The 24,449-nt window shown below is 45.3% G+C and overlaps 1 protein-coding gene across 1 annotated transcript; it reads left to right on the forward strand.

The window, feature by feature from the left end:
- The first annotated feature begins 16,101 nt into the window (after window positions 1-16,101).
- LOC107500612 (serine protease 40) lies at window positions 16,102-23,423 on the forward strand. The gene is made up of 4 exons (XM_016126048.2): window positions 16,102-16,286; window positions 18,218-18,492; window positions 19,968-20,134; window positions 23,015-23,423. Exons 1-4 carry the CDS (start codon window positions 16,102-16,104, stop codon window positions 23,318-23,320), a joined length of 933 nt encoding a protein of 310 aa, XP_015981534.2. The 3' UTR covers window positions 23,321-23,423.
- Window positions 23,424-24,449: the final 1,026 nt, after the last annotated feature.

A 24,449-nucleotide genomic window follows, 5' to 3' on the forward strand; every position in this document is an offset into this window, starting at 1 on the left:
TACTGTTGAATCCTTCTAGTTTATTCTTCTTTTCAGTTATTGTATTCTTCATTACTATCTGATTCTTTTTAATAGTTTCTATGTCCTTTTTAATGCTTACTATCTCTCCGTTGAGGTTCTCATTGTGTTTATATATTCCCTCCCTAAGTTCGTTGAACATCTTTATAACCATTATTTTCAACTGTCTCTGGTAGGCTGCTTGCCTCCATTTCATTTAGCTTATTTTCTGGAGTTTTCTCCCATTTTTTTATTTGTGGCATGTTTCTATATTTTCTCATTTTATTAGCCTCTCTGTGTTCATTTCTATGTGTCAGGAATATTTGTTTTGTCTTTAACCTTGGCCGGATGGCCTAATGTGGAAGGTGTCCTGTGTAGCCCAGTGGTGCACTCTCCCTGATCCCCTATGCTGGGGGCTCTGGATGTGATCTTTGTGTGGGTCATGTGCGATCTTCTGTTGTCTCCATGCCTTTATTGTTGTTAGTACATCAGTGGGTGGCATTAATGCTCAGGCTGACTATACCCATAAGGTAAGGGATGCTGTGTGGGGGCTGAAAGAGTTGAACGCAATTTGCTATAGCAGGCTTGTGTACTTATTGCAACCACCCTTTGTGTGTATTGCTAATGGGATTTGTCAGGAATTGCTCTGCTGTGGTCTGGTGCCAGCCTCCAGATGCCTTGGTTTTGTGGCCTCTTGGGAGGGGCTTCCCAGTAGGCCAAAGTCAGCCACTGCTTTTGATTGCTCAGAGCTTCCCAGTGGGGGCTACAAAGTGATCCATAGATGGTTGTTGCCTATGCTGGACCTATCTATAGGTAAGTGGGAGAGACAATGCTGTAGGCAGCAGTGAGTTATCCCTTGTCCCTGACCTAGGGCAGTTTAGCAGAGAGACCAGTGCTCCTCCAGGTCTGACACTGCCTGTCAGTTTCCCGTAAGTCTCTGAAACTGGAAGAGCCTCTGGGCAATATACATGTTGGGTGGCACATAGACCCCAGGAGTTTCCTGGGTCTGTTCAATACTTTTACCCCTGCCACTGCAGTGTCAGTTTACATGCCAGCACTGTCTCTGTGTCTCCTGGTACAAGTTTCCAATAGTAGCAAGGTCGGGTGCTTCCTACCTTGGATCTTAATGCACCACCCCAGGGCAAGGACAGCTGCCAATCAGTGTGTGGAAGGCACTTTGTGTATTGGATGAGGCAGGAGCTCAAGGAGTCAAGGGCCGTCAGGCCAATACATGCCCCTGCGATCCCCTCAAGAGTTATTGCAGCTCATATAGGCAGCAGTGGTCTGTCCACAACAGTTTTCTCCTAAATGTGCTCAATGTGCTAGCCAAGGTCTGTTGCCTGTGCAAACTGAACAACTCCAGAGTCAAGCAGGGCATGAGAGGTTGCCTGTCAATGGGTTTCAGGCACTTTGTGGCTTGGGTGAAGCCATCAGGCCAATACTGCCTCAGTTTTGTTCCAACTTCTGTGTCCAGGCATTTTTGCTGTAGTCACAGATCACAGCAAGACCAACTACCACGTGGGGTGGTGCCACAGACCTCCACACTCCCCAGAAACAATGTTGCAACTTTTGCAGGCAGCAGAAGTCTGCCTGCAACTGATTTCCGTGCAATACCCACCCTGTGCTAGCCAAAGTTTGTTGCCTGTGTAGATTTGGAGACCCACGGGGTGGGGCGGGGGAGCGGGGGAGAGCAGGGCTGTAATGGTTCACTGTTAGTGGGCTGCCTGGGGTAATTGTGGGTAGGGTGAGGCGGGATCTCAGGGAGACAATGGCAATCGGGTCAACACAGTCTCAGTCTTGCTGTAACTTTGGTGATCCTCGATATCCACCCAAGGTCACGTTGGCAGCAGTGATCTGCCTGATCCTATCTCAGAAAGGTGTGCTCACTGGACTGGCCAAGAGCTGTGAATACTTGGCCCTGAATTGGTGCAGGGTGTGGCAGCCATTCAGCAACAGAAAACCTAGGGCAATCTGCAGGTTGGGTGGGGCAGGCTAATCTCAGGTCAGCACTTTCTAATGGCCCTATGGGAGGAGTCTGCACAATCAAGCTGGCTTGGTCTATAGGTTGCCTGGTAGGAGGTCCAGACTAAGGCACAATAATGCAGATTTTCTTGGCATGAATTCCTCACAAGCCTCTGACATACTGCCAGTGCCCCTGGTGAGTGTCCGTAGGTCAGAAAGCCTGCGCGTGGGTCCTTCAAAGGGGCATCTAGGGATTCAGTCTTCTTTTATCTCACCCAGATGGCCAGAATTCCCTCTGGTTTTTACAGTCAGAGTTATTGGAATCTCCCCTTCTCTGGGTTGCGACCCTGGGCTGGGGAGCCCCTGAATGAGGCCAGGACCCCCCTCTCCTTCAGGGGAGCTTCTGCAGCCTCTCTCTCCTTCCCAGTGTTCCTCTATCACCATGGGTGCGGGTTAAGCCGAATTTGCAACTTTGCCTCTCCTACCTGCTTCAGTGTGGCTCCTTTACATTATCAGACATAGGTGTTACATATCAGACATAGGTGTTACAATCAGCTGGACTTTGGGTGATTTTCCACGTTGATTATTTTATAATTTGGTTGTAACTTCGATGTAGACCTGGAAGGAGGCAAACCCCTGCTTTTACCTAGTCTGCCACCTTCCACCAAGCTCTAGTCTCTGTTTTAATGAGTCCATTTTTTTGTTTTGTTTTGTTTGCTCATTTGTTTTGTTTTTGTAGATTCTATATGTAAGTGAGACCACATGGTATTTATATATCTCTGCCTGACTTATTTCACTTAGCATAATACCCTCTAGTTTCATCCATGTTGTTGCAAATGACAAGATGTCATTCATTTTTGTTGCTGGGTAATATTCCATTATATATGTGTATACGCACACACATATATGTCACATATTCTATATACATTTATCTATTACCAGGCACCTAGGTTGTTTGCATATTTTGGCTATTATAAATAATGCTGCAAGGAACATAGAGGTGCATTTATCTTTAGTTAGTGTTTTCATTTTCTTTGGATAAATACTCAGAAGTGGAATTGCTGAGTCATTTGGTAGATCTGTTTTTAGTTTTTTGAGGAACCTCCATATTGTTTTCCTTGGTGCCCCACAGATTCTGCATGGGAAAGCCTTGCACATGAGTACCACAACACTTTACTAATTTCCAGCTTTCTCTGGGCGGGTGTGCCCTGAGTGAGAATGCAACCAAGTAGGTGCATGCAACAGCTCCCTCCCAGACCTGCTGTATTAACCTCTAGGTGAGGGGTCTTATTTACACATATTATGGAAACCTGTTCCTGCTGGATCTAGTTCTTAGAGGGGTGGCTGGGAACATGATATAGTAGTCCTGCAGGTTAGCCAAAGAACATAACTAGAGCTCCTACCAACTTTCTAAGTGCATGGGAAATGAAAACAGTGGTGCTTACCAGCTCCTCCAATCCTGGATAATTTCCTTACCTCCTGAAGTGCTCTTGTAGTTCCCAATCTTCGCTATGCAGTCTCTCTCCACCCCCCCCCCCACCACCCTCTCTTTCTCTCCAGAAGCTATTCAATTGAGCTCTCAGGAGGGACTGCCCTAAATATAGGGTATACATTCAATGTATATTGGAAAGGAGGTGAGCTCAGCATCCTCCTATGCCACCATCTTGGACCTGTCTAATCCTGTCTTTTTATTGATTTCCCTGTCATAGGTATTCTAGTACAAATTAGTTTTTAGAATAGAGACATGTGAAAATTAAAAATCTGGGCCTGCCACAGTGAAGAATGGGAATTAGATCTGTCTTACACAAATTTGTACTGGTTAGCAACACATAGGCAACTGCAAGTCAAGGCAAAAGGGAAGGTAGATTTGAGCTCCCGAGTGGGATCAATAATGCAAGGGAGGCAAAAGAAAAGCCAGATAAGTCTGATTTCAAGCAGAAATAAGTCTAGGGAGAAAGATAGAGAAGGAGGCCAGGACGAAGAACTGCATGGGCAGGTGTGTGGAGGCTTGGGTATAGTGGGCGCAGGTCAGAGTCACAATAGGCACCAGTGCCACAATGGAGAGGACACACAAGTGACAGGAAAAAACTGAGAGAACAAGGAGCCTGGAGGCTCTAAGGACCCTGATGGAAAATAGAATGAAGGCTATTTCCTAAAGTGAGATCTGCCTGAGGCTCCCATGAGCATTTGTGTTTTCTTAGCATTGGTGTTTCCATGCATGATGGAGAAGAGAAGGAGCACTGCATTTTTAAAATAAATCTGTAACAAACACTAATTTATTCTTACTTAAAGGGACCAGGAGAGAAAAGCCTAGAAATATTTTTTCTAACAAGCAAGAGTATTATACGATATATATTATGAAGAAGGAAATTATAACAGGAACAGTGAGGTGATAGCGGCTTATAATAAGATTGGTGAGCAAACTCAATTTCCTGAGACAAACATGGTTTGAAACTTAGCTTTAATCCTGTCTGAAGGGTGGTTTTTAGGGTGGCTCTTCTGCATGGCGTCAATATCAAGGCAGTCAGGCAGTTCTCTTGCTGTTCTCCTAGTTGCCATTTATCCTTGTTCTGAGACAATCTCCTGGGGTTCCAGCTTCATTTAGGCACTCTTCACAGTAGGTGTGTCCTGGGCTTGCTTTCCTCCCTCCCACATTCTGAGCAGCTTGCTCCTGAGCACATGGCCCCAGATTCAGCATATCTGCCTGCTTACTTCCCAGGTTCCAGCTTTCAGTAATGTTTTGGCTTCTCTGTGTTTGTCAGTAACTACGCTTCATTAGTGGAAGACGTGGAGGAAGCCACTAAAAGGGTACAGATTGAAACTTCATCCTGCATTGACCAGAGCTCTGCTGAGTCACTTTTACTTACTTCCATTTTCAAGGAGGGTTGCCTGTCATTAAAAGACAGCTTTTTCTATTTAAAAACTGTCGAAATGTTGAAAACCTTCAAATGAGCTCAACTTAAAGGTCCTGTTCCACAATTACACTCACAGTTTTGAGGAGGTGGCCATAATTAGATGTTGATGAATACACCACCTAATCTTTAACCTCAGCCTGTCAGACTGTGAAGCCTCTAAATCTGAAAAAGGGAAGATATCTCTGAACCAACTGGATGAGAAGTGGTCCCAGACCATCCCCAGCAGTAGCAGTCTCATACTCTTCCTCACACAGCCCTGGGCCACAGGCCCAGGCCAGGACTCCACATGGAACAGTACTCAGCCGCTCATGTGTAGGGTTTCTATGTGAAAGTCTCTGCCATGGTCTGTCAGACAAGGCCCCATGGAAGCTAGGGACAGAACAAGAAGTGGGAGAGAGAAGAGATCCATGGGCAGCTGGGACATCTCAGGTTGTCTGCGCGTGTAGACAATTATGTGCACTTGGCTAGGACTTACGTCAGGATGCCAGAGGAATGGGGCTGAGGCTCAGGAGAGCAGGCTTCATGCTCTGGAAGTCCTGGCTGTGAGGCCTTGAGATGGCCCTGCGACTCCCCAGCAGAGCCCCACCTCATATGGCTATTCCCGAGCAACTTGAGAAGTCTACATTTGTTTCCTTATTTGTGAAATATGAATGCTGCCCAGGGACACCTCATGGAAATGTCACAAAAACCAAGAAGTTTTTACAGTGTGTATAGCCCTTACTTCCTACCACTCTCTCCAGAATCTTCATAAATCACCTATCATTCCTGCAGAAGAAACTACACTAGCCACTCCTGTGTCCTGGTGGCAGAATATGGTAAAGATTCTACAGGTTGTTCTGAGAAAGCACACCTCTCTCCTCCAAAGAAACTGAAATATAGAGGGTTGACCCTACCTCTCTGTCCTCTATGCCAGTGTCTGGCTCCTCAGGGTGTCCCCTCATGCCTTCTCTCCCCACCTTGTGTATTCTTAGGGGCACCTTGCGTATTGAAGAGCTGGGTTGGAAGCAAGGAACTGTCTGCTGTCAGCCCTATAGAACTGCACATCCACCCCCAAGTCCTGGCTTTCAGTCTTGTCCTCTGCAGGTGACTGTCTTAGAATGCAGATTCCCTGGGAGATGAAAATCTGTTAAATGACAACTTCTCGGTAAAAATGTGGCTGAGAGAGGTCAATCCTGCTGATAGCCAGTGACAGGCAACAGCTCCAGGGAAACAGAAAAAGAGGAACACCATCATGACTGAGCAGCTAAGTGTATATAATAGTCTGCCTTTGAGGATCATTCCTTGTATGACCTACAAAGTACATAAAACAATCCCTTTGCATCATCATCCTCGCCTGCTGTGAAGACCCGCCCACCCAGGCTACTGTTCCTGGAAAAATACAGACTAGCATAGAAATAGGGTGTCCTGGGATCAGACCTGCGTGGAGAGTGGAATAAGCTGGCCACTATGGGGATGACCTAACACTGCCACTTCCTGGCTGGTGACCCCACAACCTTTAACTGCTCCATCCCCCTCTATTCTGCATTCTTTATGGGTCAGAACAGCCCTGCTTGCCAGCATTGTGGTTGCTACATAAGACAACATGTATACTGACACAGGACAGGTGTGCAACACAGTTAGTGAATCTACATGTCACTTTGCAAATTAAGCCTTCCCCATTTGTGGCATTTCAAAAGCCTCAGGATGTTGAAATTAAACCTGTCCAAGGACCAGGAAGCTGGAGATAAACTGAAACTGTGAAGGGGCTTGACGCAAACAGGTTCAAATCACCAAATGGACAGGACCCCCAAATTCTGTCCTCCAAGGGAAAGGTAAGCTAATAGTGCCTGCACACAGTCTCATTGTGGAGCATCTACTGCATGCAGGCACTGGGCACATATCATAGAAGCACCACATTGCTCCTTGAGCTGGCAAAATGGGTTCCAGGTGGGAAACTGAGGCCCAGAGAGATTAAGTGTCTTGCCTATGGTCACATTGTGAGAAGACTCAGGATAAGTAAGAAGCCATATTTCCCCAGATTTGCATAGTCCCTGATGCTGAATTATTCATTGTAATTGAGACATGAATTACTCATTGTGATGTCAGAACAAAGCTCAAGGGCATCAGGCTGTGGGCAGCACAGGAGGCAATGGCAGAGATGGCCCTGCGACTCCCCAGCAGAACCCCACCTCATATGGCTATTCCCAAGCAACTGGCAGCCAGGACTACCAAATTGAAGGGGATGATGTAAACAGGGGTTCTTGGTCTCCTGGCAGCAATACAATGTCGCTCAGCAACTGGCCTTGTCACCTGACCAGGCTACAGGAATAAAGTAGTGGAGGGACACTGCAAAGGAATGAACATGGTAACTACTAGGTGCCAGGCACTTTTATACACATCACTTCATCTTCAGGAACCCTTCCGAGGTTATGGAAATTCAGGCACACATGCAGTCAATCTCAAGCTCACTCGGCAAATAAGTATCTCATTCCAAATCATGTGCTGTTTCCACCCTTATTTTATTTTTTTAAATTAAGTTTTTTGGAAGTAACATTGGTTAATACAATTATATAATTTCCAGCGTACATTATCGTTTGACATCTGTATATTCTATTGTGTGTTTACCACCCAAAGTCCAGTTTCCTTCAGCTACCATATATTTGATTGCCTTTACCCACTTCACCCTCCCCCTAACCACCTGTATTTGACCCCCTTTACCCCATCTATCTCCCACTTCTTCCCCCACCCCACTAGTAACCGCTAGTCTATAGTCCTCTGGTAACCACAAGTCTATAGTCCATGTCCATGAGTCTCTATTTGTCCTACCATTTGTTGCTTTTAGGTTTATATCCCACATATAAGTAATATCATGTGATTTTCTACTTTTTCTGTCTGGCTTATTTCGCTTAGTATGATTATTTCAAGGTCCATCCATGTTGTTGCAAATGGAAGTATTTCATCTCTTCTTATGGCTGAGTAATATTCCATTGTATATATGTACCACAGCTTCTTTAGCCAATCATTTATTGAAGGACACTTTGGTTGCTTCTATGTCCCGGCCACTGTGAATAATGCTGCTATGAACATTGGAGTGCAAATATCTTTTCAGATATGAGTTTTCAAGTCTTTAGGGTAAATACCCAGTAGAGAGATTGCCAGATCATATGGTAGATCAGTTGTTAGCTTTTTGAGGAACCTCCATACTGTTTTCCATAGTGGCTATACCAGTGTGCAGTCCCACCAGCAGTGTGTGAGAGTTCCTTTTCCTCTGCATCCCCCCTAACGTTTGATATTACTGTCCTGTTTATAATAGTTATTCTAACAGGTGTGAGATGGTATCTCATTGTGGATTTGATTTGCATTTCCCTAATTGCTAGCGATATTGAGCATCTTTTCAATATTGCTGGCCATTTGTATATCCTCTAGGGAGAAATGTCTATTCAGGTTCTCCACTCATTTCTTAATTGGATCATTTGTTTTTTTGTTGTCATTGTTGAGTTGTATGAGTTGTTTGTATGTTTTGGATATTAGGCCCTTATTGAAGGCATTGCTTGCAAATATATTTTCCCATTCAGATGGCTGTCTTTTTACCCAGTTGACAGTTTCTTTTACTGAGCAGAAGCTTTTTAGTTTGATGTAGTCCCATTCATTTATTTTTGCTTTTACTTTCCTTGCCTTTGAGGTCAAATTCATAAAATCCTTTTTAAGTCTGAAGTCCATGAATTTAGTTCCTATCTTTCTTTCTATGAAATTTATTGTTTCAGGTCTTATATTTAGGTCCTTAATCCATTTTGAATTAATTTTGGTGTGTGGTGATAGACAACAGTCTAGTTTTATTCTTTTGCAGGTGGCTTTCCAATTTTCCCAGCAGCATTTATTGATGAGGCTTTCCTTTCTCCACTGTACGGTTTTAGTTCTTTTGTCAAAAATTATTTGCCCATATAAACATGGGTTTATTCTGGACTTTCGATTCTATTCCACTAGTCTGTGTGTATGTTTTTCTGCCAATACCATGCCATTTTGATTATAGTTGTTTTATAGTATAATTTGAAGTCAGGCAGAGTGATACATCGACTTATTCTTTTTTCTCAGGATGGCTTTGGCGATTCAGGGTCTTTTGTGCTTCCATACAAATCTGATAATTTTTTGTTCTATTTCTTTAAAAAAAAAAGCTGATGAGATTTTGAAGGAGATTGGATTAAGTCTGGATAATGCTTTAGGTAATATGGTCATTTTGACTGCCGATTTTTCCAATCCAAGAACATGAAATATCTTTCCATTTCTTTGTATCTTCTTCGATTTCTCTCAATAGGGTCTTATAGTTTTCATTATATAAGTCCTTCATATGTTTTGTTAGGTTAATTCCTTGGTATTTTATTCTTTTTTTTTTTTTTGCAATTGCAAAAGGAATTATTTTTTCCACTTCTTTTTCTGACACTTCATTTTTAGAGTATAGGAAAGCTATGGATTTTTGAACTTTGATTTTGTATCCAGAAATTTTACTTTGCTTATTGTTTCTAGTAGTGTTCTTGTGGAGTCTTTAGGGTTTTATATATAGAGAATCATGTCATCCAACCCCAGATTTCTTTAATTGAAGAATATATATTGATGAAAGACAAAATAAAATTTTGATAATCCCATAGCCCTTGCTATTCTGTCTTATTAATGTAAGAAGGAGACAAGAGAAATAAATGATAAATCAACCTACATTCAGAGACTGCAATATGCTGATCAGCCCTATAGCCAGACCATGAGGAAACCTGTAGAACAATAGAAGATCTCTTCTTGGATTGCTAACAACACATTTTCCCACATCATGAACGAAAAGCAGTCTTTAAGTGGCCCCTACATAAAACAAAATCCTTCATTTTCTATGGCCAAAACCATAGGGAATCTATGGATTAAAGGCTGGGAACTACCAGCTGGTCTTTCACACTATACACACTTATCCTTCCTCACTGTATATTCATATCAAAGAAAAATGGATTAACAAAGTCTTTAAACTGTAACTCACAGGAACTAAATGATAGTCCCTCTCAGTGCCTTTACTCTGTCTCTCGTTGTCGTTATCTCTATTGTTTCTGTTCCTCAGAGTCTCTCTCAGGCTCTCTCACTCTCTTCCTCTGAAAGGAGACCATGCTCTGCCTATGAAATGTTACTCTTCTAATAAACTTTCCTTTTGACTCTAACTTAGAATGTGTTTGATTTCTTTCTTATGCTCCACCAAGAACCTTCTCTCTTAGTACAGGGCTTAAGTTCCCCATCACTCAGTCAGGGGTATTTGCCCTGTCTTGCATCATTATGTTCAATTGTTGGCTGGGACTCGTTTGCATCCATGCCCCATTCCCACTTCAGATGATGGTTGCTGGCTCAGCATGCATAGCTAGTAAATCGTGGGATGAAAAAATAAATAGACGATAGCACCTAGAGACTGGCCGAAGCATCTGGGACAGAAGATCACAGCATTTGATCCTCATTGCCTGCATCCAAACCTGAGTGCCTTTTGCTCTTCAGGGTAGGCCCACATCTTGCCTTCCACACACACACTAGCATGTCCATCACCCTTTCTCCATATGGTAGTCAGAGGAAATTTTTATTCATTCACTCACTGGAGTAGTCAGTAAACTATTTTATTGGATTTCAGCATACTAGTAACACATTTAAAAAAACTTTTTACACCCATAGTTCTTTTCTGACCATTATGTCCATCCTCATCCTGAAGCCTCCTAAAGGTTCCATAAAGCCTGGCAATCACCTGAGCTCCTGTTCCAGCCTGAGAAGCCCTGTGATCACTCCTGCCTGCATGGCAGCTGCCCTGTCCACCCTCCTCTCTTCAGGTACCCTGCTCAGGCCCAGCCCAGTTCCTCACTGTCTCCTCTGTCTGGAATGCTCCTCCCATGGCCAATTCCTTTAGCTTGTTCCTATCGCTGCTCTGGAGGCCACTCCTGTTCATCTTCTGTAGACTCACAGTCCAATTCCTTGTATAACTCTGCTACTTCTTTTATACTTCGTTCACACTCAGAATTTATTTTGTCCATTTATTTAATTTTAAAAATTAATATATAACACTTTGTTCTTTTATTATCACTTTGAACTTTTTAAAATATACTTTTAAAATATAGAGAAGAATTAACAAATACTCAGGGACCTACTATCCAGAATTAACAAATGTTTGTATTTTGCTATATTTAGTTCCAATCATTTTTATATAATATTTTAACATTTCATATATACACAAATATAATATATTGCATGTTTTATATAAAATATATATAAAATAAGAAATATACAATATATCATGAAAATACATACAAAATATATATATATTTTTAGACAACAAAACATTTTATTTACAGTTATAGTCCCCTTTGTCACCTACTGGCCTATTTCCTTCCCTACCTCTTCTGAGGCAGCATCCACCTTGAATTGTCTTTATATTCCTCTTACCCATGTTTTTGAACTTTCACTGCAAATATATGGTCTCCAAACTGTATATAGTATTGATTTTCATGTTTGGTATCATACCGTAATTTTTTTCTGAGATCATTTTTTTCTCTCAATATCATAACTTCCAGATCAACATTGTTACCACACAGATCCAGTTCATTCTATGAAACTGTACTAATATTCCTTCCATTCTCTCACTGTACCACCATTTTTTATCCTTTAACTATTTATGGAAATTCATACTATTTTCAGTATTACAAGCAGAGCAGTGAAGAGGATGCTAGATCAAGTCTCTGTATGTGCACATGTGATGTTTCTCAAGAAGTGCAGTTGCTCCATCATGAAGAATTTTCCTTTTTCAAACAACACGCAGGCTGTGTAGGGGTACCTTCATTCTAAAAACAGAAAATAACACTGTGCACAGTCACTTCTGAGGCCTGAACTCCTGTGGACAAACAAAGGCATCCAGAGTGACACAGGGGACTTGGAAGGCAGTGGGAGGAGGGAGAAAAGCACAGGGGGCATGGTAGAAGCCAGAGCATCTTAGCCCTGCCCTCTGTGGTCAGGAAGGAGTCGTCCATCACCAAGGGAAGCCTCGGGGGCAACATCCCAGCTGCACATCATTGCTCCACCATGAGGCTGTGTCAACAGGAGGGTGAGACAGAACACTCACAGGACAAAATCAAGGAAGATGGCATCTTTAAAAAGTCCCCACAAGTGCCAGGAGGATTCCCAAAGAGAGCGAGCTTCTATTTGACAGGGAGGATAAAGCAGGGGAAATTAGGGGTCTGAGATGGTGCAGCTACTGGGGAGGTTGAGGGGCCATGAGTAACCTGAAGAAGGGATGATGGAAAGAGTAGGTACAAGGGAACCAGTGTCCCCAAGGCTGTAGACACCATGATTTAGATCCTAGATTCGGAGTTACGAGCTGGTTAAGATAACATCTGACAGTTTAACTCTGCCATCTCATGGCAAAGCTCAGAGCAACTTTTTTCTGAAGGAAAGAGAGAGGGGGAATATCCTAATTGGGCAAGAAACTGAAGGAAGGGGAAAAGGCTGTCCTGTCCCATCACTTTGCAGGCAGTATCCCCAGGGGATCCTGTAGAGAGAGGTTGTATGAGGCAGTAGTTGCCATCATAGATTCTAGAGCTTGCTAGCTGTGCCCAGTCCTGGCACTGACCCTGCCTACGGGTCACTTTACCTCTCAGTGATGCTGGTTTCCCATCTGTGAGGTGGGGATCAGCACAGCCCCCCATCCCGGGTAGCTATGAAGCTTCAGAGTGCTTGCTCCTCTCCATGCCCAGCGCCCCTCTGTTGCTCACAGCACTCCTCTCCAAACTCACCCAGCTTTGTTGAACATCATACCCATGCCCACGTTGAACATAATCTACCTTCTTCACCCCTTTGGAAACAGGTTGGAATTGGGGCAGGTGGGGTATGGTTAGGGCACTGATTGGCCAGGAGCAGCACACAGAACGGTAAGCCACCAGCAGACCTGGGCTTGAGTCCTGGCCATGTACTCCCTATGTAAGGCTTGGTTTTCCTTGCACTCAGTTTCCTCATCTGAAAATTGGAAATGCTCATAGTTGTGAAAATGACAGGTGGAAGCTATCTGTCCCTTTGCCAGACATGCCCTTCCCTCACCTGAGCCCCTCGAGAAGCAGCTCGGATGATGAGCTTGCTTTGCTATATCCCCTGTACCTGATCCTATCCAAAGTCCCTTTCATCTCCCAGTTTTCTCTGAAATCAGTTTTCCTGCAGACTCTCAGTAGGAAACTGCCTTTGTCCTTAGACCCATTTAATTTAGGATTAAATGACCTATGTAGAAAAATTTTAAAATCCATTCATGTAAGTTCTGAAGCACTACAAATGTTGTATTACAGGTTTTGAAGATTTTCTATTAAAATTAATGAAATCTTAAAGATCAAGAAAAAGTAAGAAATAAGGAAAGGAAAACAAACAAAACAGTTCAGAGAGTATAAAAAATCAAGTACAAAAAAAAAAAAAAAGGAACAAAGGAAGGGTGACCAAGAAAGAATCCAAAGGGCAGAGTTCGGGGTGGTGGAGAATTTCATCCCCAGGCCTTGAGTTTGACCAGGAAGATATAAAAACGTATTTTCTGACAGTGAGGCAAAGGTTAGTGACCACCATAAGAGAAGGTATCTTCAGACCAAAAGACAAAGCAGGCAACTTTATAGAATATAACAGAATGTATTATAGGGTAATTTACTTACAGGAAGATTTGGCCAAAGCAGACAGACAGCCCAACAGTTTTTTGAAAATTATTGTCTGCTATTAGCCCCCTGTTGTGGTACTTTTTTTATAGTATAGGTTGGGTACTAATGATCAACAAGACAAAGGGGCAAAGAATGCAGTAGCACCTGGGGCCATACCTCCTGGTGTTCTAATGATAAATGATTGCTTATAATCTATACTTTTACCAGTTCGATATTTATCTTGGTTGTTATGTCATTCCAGCTGTTGCTAACACAAATATTTATGGCTACATTTTAAGAAGAACAGATAATCATCAGTTAGAAAACTCTGACATGCTTGCTAAGGACAGTGAAGTTGGTCAAGGGTAAGAGCATGAAACTGAAAAATGAAATAAAACCTAAGACACAGAGACTGAGCTCGTTTTGTTCACATCTATATCTATACATTTATGAACCAGTAACTTTTTTTATTTTCCATCCTACCCCTGCTTTTTGAACAGAAATGTTTGTGACTATTACCCCTGCACGTCCTACCATTGTGTGCCAGGAATGTTGAGTAGTAGTTTCTTTAGTTTCATGGGTCCACAGATGGGGAAGAATTGTGTTTAAGAGCTGTATTTAATGGATTACAGCAAGGAACCTCATCCTCACCTGATTTACAGGAGTTAGATGATGGGATTTTTGACTTCAAGCTGATGAGATAATGATATTTAGATTTAGATGATGATGTTGGTTCACAAACTTGTCCCCATATACAGAGGGCGCAGAGAGACAGAAGAAAGAGGTAGGTGGCAGTTTTAATAAACAGGAGAACTTACATACAAGGCTTGTCTTGGGAAGCCAGAAGACGAACAGATCACATACCCACATGCCAGAATCTATACAGAGGCCTAACCTAGGTTCAGTCATATACATCACCCAGATGATCTCAACAACACCTTCCTTTCTCAAGACTATCTTTGGAATAGTTCCCACTGTGGGGACAGTGGGCACTGTATATTCCAAGGACAGGGGAAGGGTGAAGAGCCTCCAGTTGCTGGGGTCCAGCTCAGGGGTCAATCAGTGGTCATGTCTTATGGATGATTTCTTCCAATAGATGAGACTTTGAATTTTGAGTTGATACTGTAATGAAAGGAAACCTTGGGAACCTTGAGATGTCGTGGATAATCTTGCATTTGAGAAAGACATTAGTCATCAGAGGGCAGAGGTTGGACCTTTTTCCATGACCTATACCTTTGGGTAAATCCCTGCTGCTGAGTGGGGGTGAGACCTGTGAGTATGATGAGATATCCACTCCTTGATTATGTTATGCACAAGTGAGCTTAAGAAAGCTTGACCTAATCACGGGAGGTGGTATAGTGCATCGAATCTTGAAAACAAGTTGGCAATATTTAGTGACATTATATAAGCACCTGACCTCTGACCACTAATGTATATTTCTGGACATATGCCATAACTTCCCTGATGCCTCTGCCATCAAACTGGATCCCTGGATAGAAGGACCCTATGTGCTCTCTGCTTCCCCCATCAGCCTGGGGGCTCCCAGTGATAACTGCCTTCTATGGATCTGGCATCCACCTGTGCAGGTAACTCCTTACAGGGCAGTCATGGTCTAGATCAGGGAACCTCCCCCCAACCCCGCCATTTCCCGGGAGACGGTTTCCCAGCTGCCCCTGCGCGCAGTGCTGTGAGCTGAGCTGTGAGCTCTGTCGGATGGCGAGGGCTCCGGTGGGGGGCCCAGGCCCAGGTTGGTGGGCAGCCTGTGGTCTGGCAGTGGCCGTGCTCTGGCTGCACCCCCTGCTGCTGCACGCACAGCCCTCCGCAGCCACCAAGAACAGTGAGTGGGCAGCCAGGACCAGGGAGCCCAGGTGGCCCACCTCTATCGTGACCCTCTCTCACCTGGTCGTTTACCTGGCCGGATCAGGCGCTAGGGTTCCTGGGTTCCTGGGAGGCATAGGAGGTGGGGCCAGAGAGGGCAGAGGCTGAGGAGGCCAGGGCACCCCCTCTTACCTGTGGCTGTTTCCTACAGTATCTCAGTTTCCTAGTCTAGAGGCTGAGGTCCTACAGGGGCATGTCCCTGTTGGCCCCCATGCTCTGTTCATTCAGGAATGGAAAGTATCGTTTCAGGGAGTTGTCAAGCAAAGTATGTCCAAAGTATGTTCCAGTCTCTCTAGAACATTGGGCTGAGGTGGGAAGGGTGCAACCACTTCATCATCAGTGGCCCTGAGCAAACAACATCCCTTTGTAAACCCTCAGTTTCTGGGACTTCCAAGAGTGGTGTGTATTAGTTAATGGAAACAAAGTGTTAGGGAAGGACGTGGGGCAGTGCCACTGCCCAGTCAGGACCTCCACCCACTGTTGTGCTGATGTGCCCTTCCCTGGCTGCCCCCCTTCTCTTCCTCCTCCTCCTCCAGACCCACAGGCTGCTCCGTTAGCACTGCCATCACCAATGAAGTTAGGTGGCCCTTTGTCAGTTAGGCCATGTCATTTCACCCTAGGCCTTGGATTTCCCAGCTGTGAAGCGAGAGGAGTGGTCATGCTAACATTTGGAGGCAGCAAGGCTGGTGTCTATACATGGGTGCCTCATGGCTGGGATTGTCTCCACAGTGTGTGGGAAGCCTGCAGTGACCGGGAAGATCTTCGGTGGTAAGAACTCACCTGACCTGCGGTGGCCGTGGCAGGCCAGCCTGCTCTACCGTGGCAGGCACACCTGTGGAGCGACTCTCATTGATGTCTTCTGGGTGATCTCAGCTGCCCACTGTTTCCAAAAGTATGTCTTTCCACAGGCCCAACTGTTGAGGGTGGAGTGGGTAGGAAAAGGAGCACAGATGGGTAGAGCCTAAGTGGGAGAATGGGGTCAAAGATTTTTTTTCTAGGCTTTGTTTTGGGGTAGTTTGCTGCCACCAGGTGTCTCTGTGTGCTTTTGCCCCTGCCCAAATAGCAGTCCCCTCTACCTGGAATGCCATCCCTGCTCACCACCTGACTCCAGTCTCCTGAGTGTTTAAGTCACATCTCCCAGGACAGAGTCCAATTATCTCATCTCTCCCTCTGGATATGTCCCCTTCCACCCATTCCTCACACTGTGGTAATATTTACCAAGACGATATGGTGTCTCAGCTACATGTACATTACTTGTAAATAGCTAAATGGAAATTAACTCTAATTACAATTATCAGTAAATACTGGAAAACAGACTTTAGTTCCAAAGTAATTGCTGCCAATGCACTCTTTATCTTCCCTATATTTTAGGAATCTAAATTCTGTTTCCAGTCAAGGTGAACTCTTATTTCTGCATCTTGCCCAGCTCTAAATAGTCCCCACAAGATCCCAGTGGCCCTCAATTCCCTTTGTGCAAATTGTAGTGTCCCTTGTCACTTTCTTGGCACAAGCTTCAGGCTTTAAGTCAGAGCAATAGTCCCAGGGACCCAGCTTCCTGAGGCTGGGGTAGGGGCACATTGGTCAGGGCCCAGTGTGGACAAGCATTTTGCCTCCTTACAGCCATGCTGTCTCCAGCACGACTGCCAGAGGCTTCTGTGCATCCTGACCACCTGCACACTTGACGTTCCTCTCTGGAGGTGTGCTGGGACTCTGCATTTCTAACCAGCACTGGCTTTTCCTTTTATTCTGTAGAACTATATGCCTAAGAAGAGCTGTGGTCACCACTATCCCCACAGGCCAGAGTGAGGAATGAAACAAGAGGCCTCTGTCTAGTAGATGTGTGCAGACAGTCAATAAAGTAGGCTGTTCCTTGGGTATATTCTGGGCTTACTCTGTGCCCAGAGGAAGTGGGGAGGACATCATGCGCCACATCAGGAGGCCAGAGCTGCTGGCATCACCTGGCTCTGAGTCTCCACTTGAGTTCTATTCATTTATTCAACACCCTTGGGTGCCAGGACCCATGAGAAGCCCACAGGGGGCGGGGGGGGGGGCGGGGTGGTGGAGATGCGAGATCCACATTGATACTTCTCATCCTACCAGCAAAGTAAGACACAGTCCAGCTACTGTGATGCAGGATGGAGAGACCAGAATTTGTGAGAGGTTAGGCCCTGAGCCAGTGTCAGGGGTGGCGCTGTGGATAACATCAGAGGAGGGGCCTTGTGGGAAAAGGATTTAGGCACAGGAAATCTGATAGGGGACAGCACAAGCAGGACATGTGGGTTGGAAAGTTGCTCATGTTCCAGAAACAAGAAGCAGTGCCATGCACTCCTCTATTGACTCCAAAAAGGCTTGTTGAGTGCCTGTCACTAGATGGGGACCAGCCTTTTGAGAAGTTGGTATGTGAGGACTGGGAAGGAGGGAGACAGATCATTCTGGCCTGGAAAATGGGATCTTGGAGAATCATTCAGGCCATGGGACCATCCAAGGATTCTGGTCAGAGCTGGGAATGAGCCAAATCTCCTCTCCTCTAAAATGAAGGGGTATAGCTTAATGTACCCCAATGTTTCTTTCCAGCACTAAAATTTTTTTCTCCTTTGATTCTGGGGCATGCTGGGAAAGCCATCGGAAACTTTCAAAGGACAAATGTCCTATAGACAGCAATCAAACCCACCTTAAGAGAATATTAGGATGGGAGGAGAGAAAAACCTCTAGGATAATGGTGGGGTCTGATTACTAACCAGGGCATGGGGTTGAGGATAAGCAGTCAGAGTGCTGGCCCATCACTCAGAGGACATGGGTGATAACACGCCCTCCCCACAACAGGTCCCATGAACCATCTGACTACAAGATCCTGCTAGGGTACCATAAGCTACAACATCCCACTGAGCACAGCCTGCAGATGACAGTGAATCGAATCATTGTTCACAGTGACTTTAACAGGAGACACTTCATGGGGAGCGACATCGCATTGTTGCAATTGCATCTGTCTGTGAATTTTACTTCCCACATCCTCCCTGCCTGCCTCCCAGAGCCAACTACGGACTTACCCTCTCACACCTCCTGCTGGATAACTGGCTGGGGAATGGTCACTGAGGACGGTGAGCAGGGCCCTTCCAGCTCTGATAGTATGCCCTTCTAAAGCAAGTTTCCTTCAGTTCGTGGTTCAAAAAAATATGAGCATCTCTAATTTTTGGATTCAGGAACTTGGGGTCTTTGGCCCTGAGCCATTCAGGATTCCACCTTGACTCCCAGGTCCTGCTTGGGTCAGAGCCCTTCAGAGTTTCCTTTACCAAACACCCTGTAAGCTCCCACTGCCATGGAAGTTACTTGACGCAGCAGTAAGGAAATGAAGCAAGCCTGCTCTCTGGCCTAGGACGTGAAATTGGGGCATTTATGTCTTAAGAACATTTACCTCATGTCTCTAACTCAAGTAAAACTTGCCCATTCTGCAAGCTTGCTGGACTTGTATATTCCAGAGGAGAAATGTAGGGCAGATTTTTGTACAAGGGCAAATGCTTTTGGATTATGAAAATATAACATTGAGTGAAAAAAATAGAATACAAATTTGACATGATTTGTAGTGTTATGATTCGGCAAAGTATCTCAGTGGAGGCATTTAGGCACCTTTTTCTTTGTTGTGCAGGCCAGTGCCAGCATCCCTGCTCCTGGCCATGAAATGTCAGATGCACTGCCTAATCTTGAAAACAGCCAACTCTCCAACATTTCCAAAGATACCCTCTTGGGATGGACTGTCACTCATTAAAAACCACTAGCAGACCAAGAAAGATTCTCCAAGGCGGGTCAGAGGGTAGGAGTTGGGGCATGAAGGGAAATTATAGATTACAGCAGCCACCAGAACAGAACATTAGAGAGACTGGACCTAAAGCTGTTCTCATTCCTCTGCAACCTCCCTGACTGCAGTTGTTGGGCCTAGGCTGCCCCTAACAATATGTGAGGGCTGTATGGCAAGCACTCCACAGGAGTGCACCATCACTGTAATACTGTGCTGCCATGCAAGGACACCAGGTCAGATCCGTGAGCGATATATAGAATCTACCTGGAAGATGTTTACACACAAGATGCTCCTTAGGCAAGGCCATGTCTTATTTGTCATACCACTGAACCCCAGCTGGCATCTGTTAGGGGACTCCCAGCTTCCACCCTCTGTTCCTCTACCTCTGTTTCCACATAGCAACTAGATTAATCTTAAAACATAAGTAAGCCCTTCAATGGTTTCCCAGTGTACTTAGAATGAAATCCAGAGCAAATCCTGGTGAGGAGGCCCTACTTGCTTTGTACCCTGCAAGGAGTTTGCCTCATTTGTTCACCCCCATCTTCCACCCCATTGCAGTCACACTCACCTCCCTCCTGGTCAGCATGTTCCTCACTTTTGCTCTCTTGTCTTCCCTGACATCTTTTCCCCTCATCTTTGCATGTTCTCTGAAAGGCTTCCCCAATCTTGTCAGTTAGAATTGGTGGCATTTCCTCTAGCAGACAGATTAGGGAAGGAGCTGGCTTCTCTCCCTGGCTCCATCCCACATCTGACCCCACAACAAACTACCCCCCCCTGCAGAGTTTCTGGTTCCACCCTTACAACTGCAGGAAGGAGAGGTCGGCATCATAGACAACAACGTCTGTAAAATATATTTCCAAGAGCCAAACTCCAGCAGCAGTCAATATTCTTTGCATGAGGATATGCTGTGTGCCGGGGACCTCATAACAGGAAAGTCCATCTGCCGAGTAAGTGAGACTGACTTTTTCTTTCCAGCTGTGGCTCAGGCTTCCTCTCTCATGAGGCATCTGTCCGCTCTCCCCTTGCCTTCTCTGGACCCCGCCCCAGCCCCTGACCTCCACCCAAGCCTGAAGTGTCAGAGTCAAAAGACAGAAGCCCCAAAGAATCCACTCCATCTGTTTTCCTCACATTTAAAAAAAAAAATACTTTGAAGTATAGTGTCCATAGGAAAGGGCACTATTGACAAGTGTGCCAAATGATGCATTTTTTTTAGAAATTGACACACTTACGGAACCAGCACCCAAAGGATCTCCTTATACTTCCTTCCTATCATTAACTCCCTGAAAATAGCCCTGGCCTGTCTTCTAAAGCACTGTAGATTAGTGTCAGGACTTCTATAAATGGAATCATACAGGATAACTCTCATCTGGTCTCTTTCAGTCAGCTTTATGTTTATGAGATTTATCCATTTTGCGTGTGGTTTATATTGTTTATCTTATTGCAGAATAGTATTCCGTCGTGTGACTATACATCATTTTATTTATACATTCTAATGTTGGTGGTATTTGGGTAGTGTCTGCTTGAGACCATTACAAATAGCATTGCTGTGCACATGGGTTCACACTTTGCTTCACACTGTCCCATAAGATAGGCACATGTTCCTCTCATAGATATGGGAGAGCAGCTTTCCAACCTGTGTGCACCAATTTGAATTCCCACAGCTGTGGGCAGAAGTTCGGTTTGCTCTACTTCCTCCAGTATTTGATATTGTCCACCATTTTCATTTTAATTGCATGTGATTTTTAATTTGCATTTCTCTAGTGAATAAGATAAGCACTTTTTCATGTATATTGCCTTTTTTTGTAAAATGTCTATTCAAGTTTTTTGCCATTATTTCTACTAGGTTTTCTGGCTTTCATATCAAATTGGTTATGAGTACATTATGGATGTGTACATTACAAATGTCTTTTTTTATTTTATGGTGGAGAAACTGAGGCCCAGAAAGGGAGGAAGATAGCCCAAGGTGAGGTAGTGAGTCCATAGTCAAACTTAGAGAAGCCATGCCCTCCTCTGGAGCTGGAGTGGCCACAGGCTTTCTCCTACAGCCAGCCTCCTCTCCCTTTCTTGCACCTTCTTTCTAGCTCTTTCTCCCTCTCCATGGCCATCCCCAAACAGCTCGTAAACATACTGCTATGACTCCCATCTTAAAATGCCCTATATGCACCTTCTCTCCTCCCAAAACCTCTGCCCACCACCCTGATTCTTGGCCCATCTTCCTAGCTGGGCTAACTCCAGAGCTATCTGCACTTGCCCTCTCTTGCTTCATCACTTTTCTTTCTCACATCAGCCCACTCCATCAGATTTTTGTGCCTACCATTCCTCCAAAGCACTTTTATCTAGATAACCAGAGACCCTGTCTCACAGGGCTGCTGTCCAACCTCAGACCTCCCACTTGATGCTCAGTAGCACACCCTGCAGCACTTCCCTCAGACTCCCAGGGCAGCCCATCCTGTGTCTCCTGTTCTCCTACTCTTTATTCTGACCTCTGCACACCAAGGACCCACCATTCAGCACTCACTCTGCTTTTCTTGCCTTACTCCATTTTTTCCTTAGATGGAGAGATAGGGTCAGAAATAGCAAATCCTGGGCTTCACCATTTCTTGCCTGTCTCTGTAACCCTTTCTGCTGTAGTCATGTGACTGGTCTCCTCATGCTGATTCATGCCCTGCTACTGGCTGTGCTCCACCCAGTTCAAGAACCATTCTACTGTCCTTCTAGAATCTGTACCAAGTCATATCACTTCCCTGTTGAGTGTCCTTCGGTGTTTCCTTCACACACACACACACACACACACACACACACACACACACTGCTGATGAGGGATGGATGGCCCTTCCACTCCTCGGCCTCACCCATGCCAAACATGTTGGTCACCTCTGCCTGCATCTTCTGAGTGAGGCCTTGCTCATACCTCTAGTCTTGGCTCAGAGAAGCTCTTGATGGCCCAGTTAGAGCAGCCCTTCCCAATCACTTCTCAGCCCCTGGGAGTTTCTGTTCCACATTTCACACCAGCAGACGTGTGTGATATATTGTCTGTGTCTGTGTTGCATGTCACCTCAGTGTGTCCTACACACACAGAGTGCTCATTCTCAACAGAAGGCTGGAGGGTGCTGAGTTTCTTTGGTCCCCATTTTTTGGCCTATAAGATGGAAGCATTATGCCCCATGGTGGCAGGCGCCTAACTGCCTTGGAGTACTGTACTCAAAGTCCCCAACATTCTTCTAGGAACCCCCTGGGTTGCCCTGCAATTCTCACCACCTCACTAGCCTGGGCATTGGCATCACCTATTTTCTTCTGAGTACATCTAACAGCTTAGTGTTTTCTAAAGAAGCTCAACCAAGAAATTGAAGAAAAACTAGAGACCTTAATAAGTCAAAAACAAAGGCCCAGGTAGGATGCAGTACTGGGCCTCAGTATTTAGCCAGAGGCTTGCCACAAGCTGACCCAGGGGACCTCAGGCAGTACTTTCTCCCACAAAGGTTGGAAGGGCAGAGGGCTGGCATCTGGCACATGGGGCCTCATGTGTGTTCTTTCAGGTCTATGATGGCTAGCCTGGAGGGATGCTTAGGGTCTCCTCCAAAGCATTGCGAAATGGGCTCCAGGGCCCCACCCTTGAGATTTTAATCCAGGAGATCTGCAGCAGGACCCCGTGTCTAGACTTTTCAAATTGCCCAGGTGATTCCGATGAGAACTTATAGCCCCACCTTGACACAAAGCCTCCTAAACTCCACTCTGGTGGACAATAAATATAGTTTCTTCACACTGCCTAAAAGATATGTGTCATTCTCTGTCTTAGTCCCCATGACTTATGTGCTCTTTTTCCTCAGGGAGATTCTGGGGGTCCCCTCGTCTGCAAGCTGAACAATACCTGGTTTCTGATGGGGCTGTCCAGCTGGAGCCTGCCATGCCATGCGCCTATAAGCCCCAGTGTCTTTACCAAGCTCACCTACTTCTCCAGCTGGATCCTTGAGAAGCAGAGAACCTCACCCAATCCTGATCCTGCTTCTGCTCCTCCTCAGGGCAAACCTCCTGCTTTGGGTAACGTTACTGCTGTGGGCACTGTCCACAAGCCCAGTACACGCACAACCCTTTTGTTTTCACAGATCTTCCTCCTGCTGTTGCTTTTTCTCTAGGCTCTGTGATAGATCCCATGTGCCCCTCCTGGTCATGCCCCTCCTGGTCCTCCCCCAACAAACCTGCCTGCACTAGCGCCAGTGGTTCCAAGGTCTCCTAAAATGTATCCATCTCTGAGTCCTCCTGTCCATCTGAGGCATGCTCTAAGCCTGACAAAATAAAAATAATTGAACAAGCTTCCTGCTCCTATTTCTGACCCATGAGAAACACCTCCTACCCCCACCCCACTGGGCTCCAAGTACCTCAGTACAGAAAGGTCTCCCTCTTCCCTGGGCTGAGGTGGGAAAAAACAGGGACATCAAGGGGGCTGGTTGGCCATATGGAGATGAGTCACTGTCCTCAGGAAGTCTTCCAGAAGAGCTGGAAGACTTGGGGGGCCAGGTTCTCACACCATGGAGGAAGTGGCATGTCCTTGGGCCTATGGGGCACTGATGGCCAATGTAATGGGGATAGTGTCCTCCTAGAAATGGGTGATTTGCCCTGAACTGGGATAAAAAAGGATCTTCCAAGCTCACAGGTCACAGAAGCTCTGTCTGAAAGGCTCTATTTTAAGTATACTGTGAAGGGCCCTGGCCACCAGACTGAGGTCCAAAGTCTTAATCCAGTAGTCCTGAGCTCTACTCCAAGAATAAGTTCTGAACCTATCCCCCCATAGCCACATCCTTATCCTCCCCCAGTCTCCAGGGGACTGGTCTACCACCCACTGTGGACTTGCCATAACCTGTGGTGCTTGAGGTCTTAGTTGACCTAGTACTTGTTGGCCCAGCACTGAACCCATAAAACATGTCCTAAGCTGCCCCCTGAAAACATGTCTGGGTCACAGAATCTTAACTAGTTAGCAGAACTTTCACAAGGGACTCATAAACACAGCCCCCAGCTGAACCTTTGATGATCTGGGAGCAGCCCCCAGTGATTACATGTCCACTGTGTCCAAATTGCCATCAGGTGTTCTGTGCAAATTCTCTTTAATCCTATTGTCACCAGTAGGTGAGAATGGATGAAGTCACATGCACATGGTCACCAGAATCTTACCGGCTTTAAGCCTTCCGCGGCCTTATGTAGAGATTTCCTTCTCAGCTTACCAGTGTATGGAAGTGAAAAGAAAAGCATTCCTTCCCTGATAGTAGT

This window comes from Rousettus aegyptiacus, unplaced genomic scaffold, assembly GCF_014176215.1.
Source record: "Rousettus aegyptiacus isolate mRouAeg1 unplaced genomic scaffold, mRouAeg1.p scaffold_m13_p_2, whole genome shotgun sequence".
NCBI lineage: Eukaryota > Metazoa > Chordata > Mammalia > Chiroptera > Pteropodidae > Rousettus > Rousettus aegyptiacus.

Coding starts and splice junctions, on each gene's coding strand:
- LOC107500612 (XM_016126048.2), top strand. CDS start 16,102: ATGGCTGGGATTGTCTCCACAGTGTGTGGGAAGCCTGCAGTGACCGGG. Junction 16,287..18,217: donor GCTGCCCACTGTTTCCAAAA/GTATGTCTTTCC, acceptor TCCCCACAACAG/GTCCCATGAACCATCTGACT. Junction 18,493..19,967: donor GGGAATGGTCACTGAGGACG/GTGAGCAGGGCC, acceptor CCCCCCCTGCAG/AGTTTCTGGTTCCACCCTTA.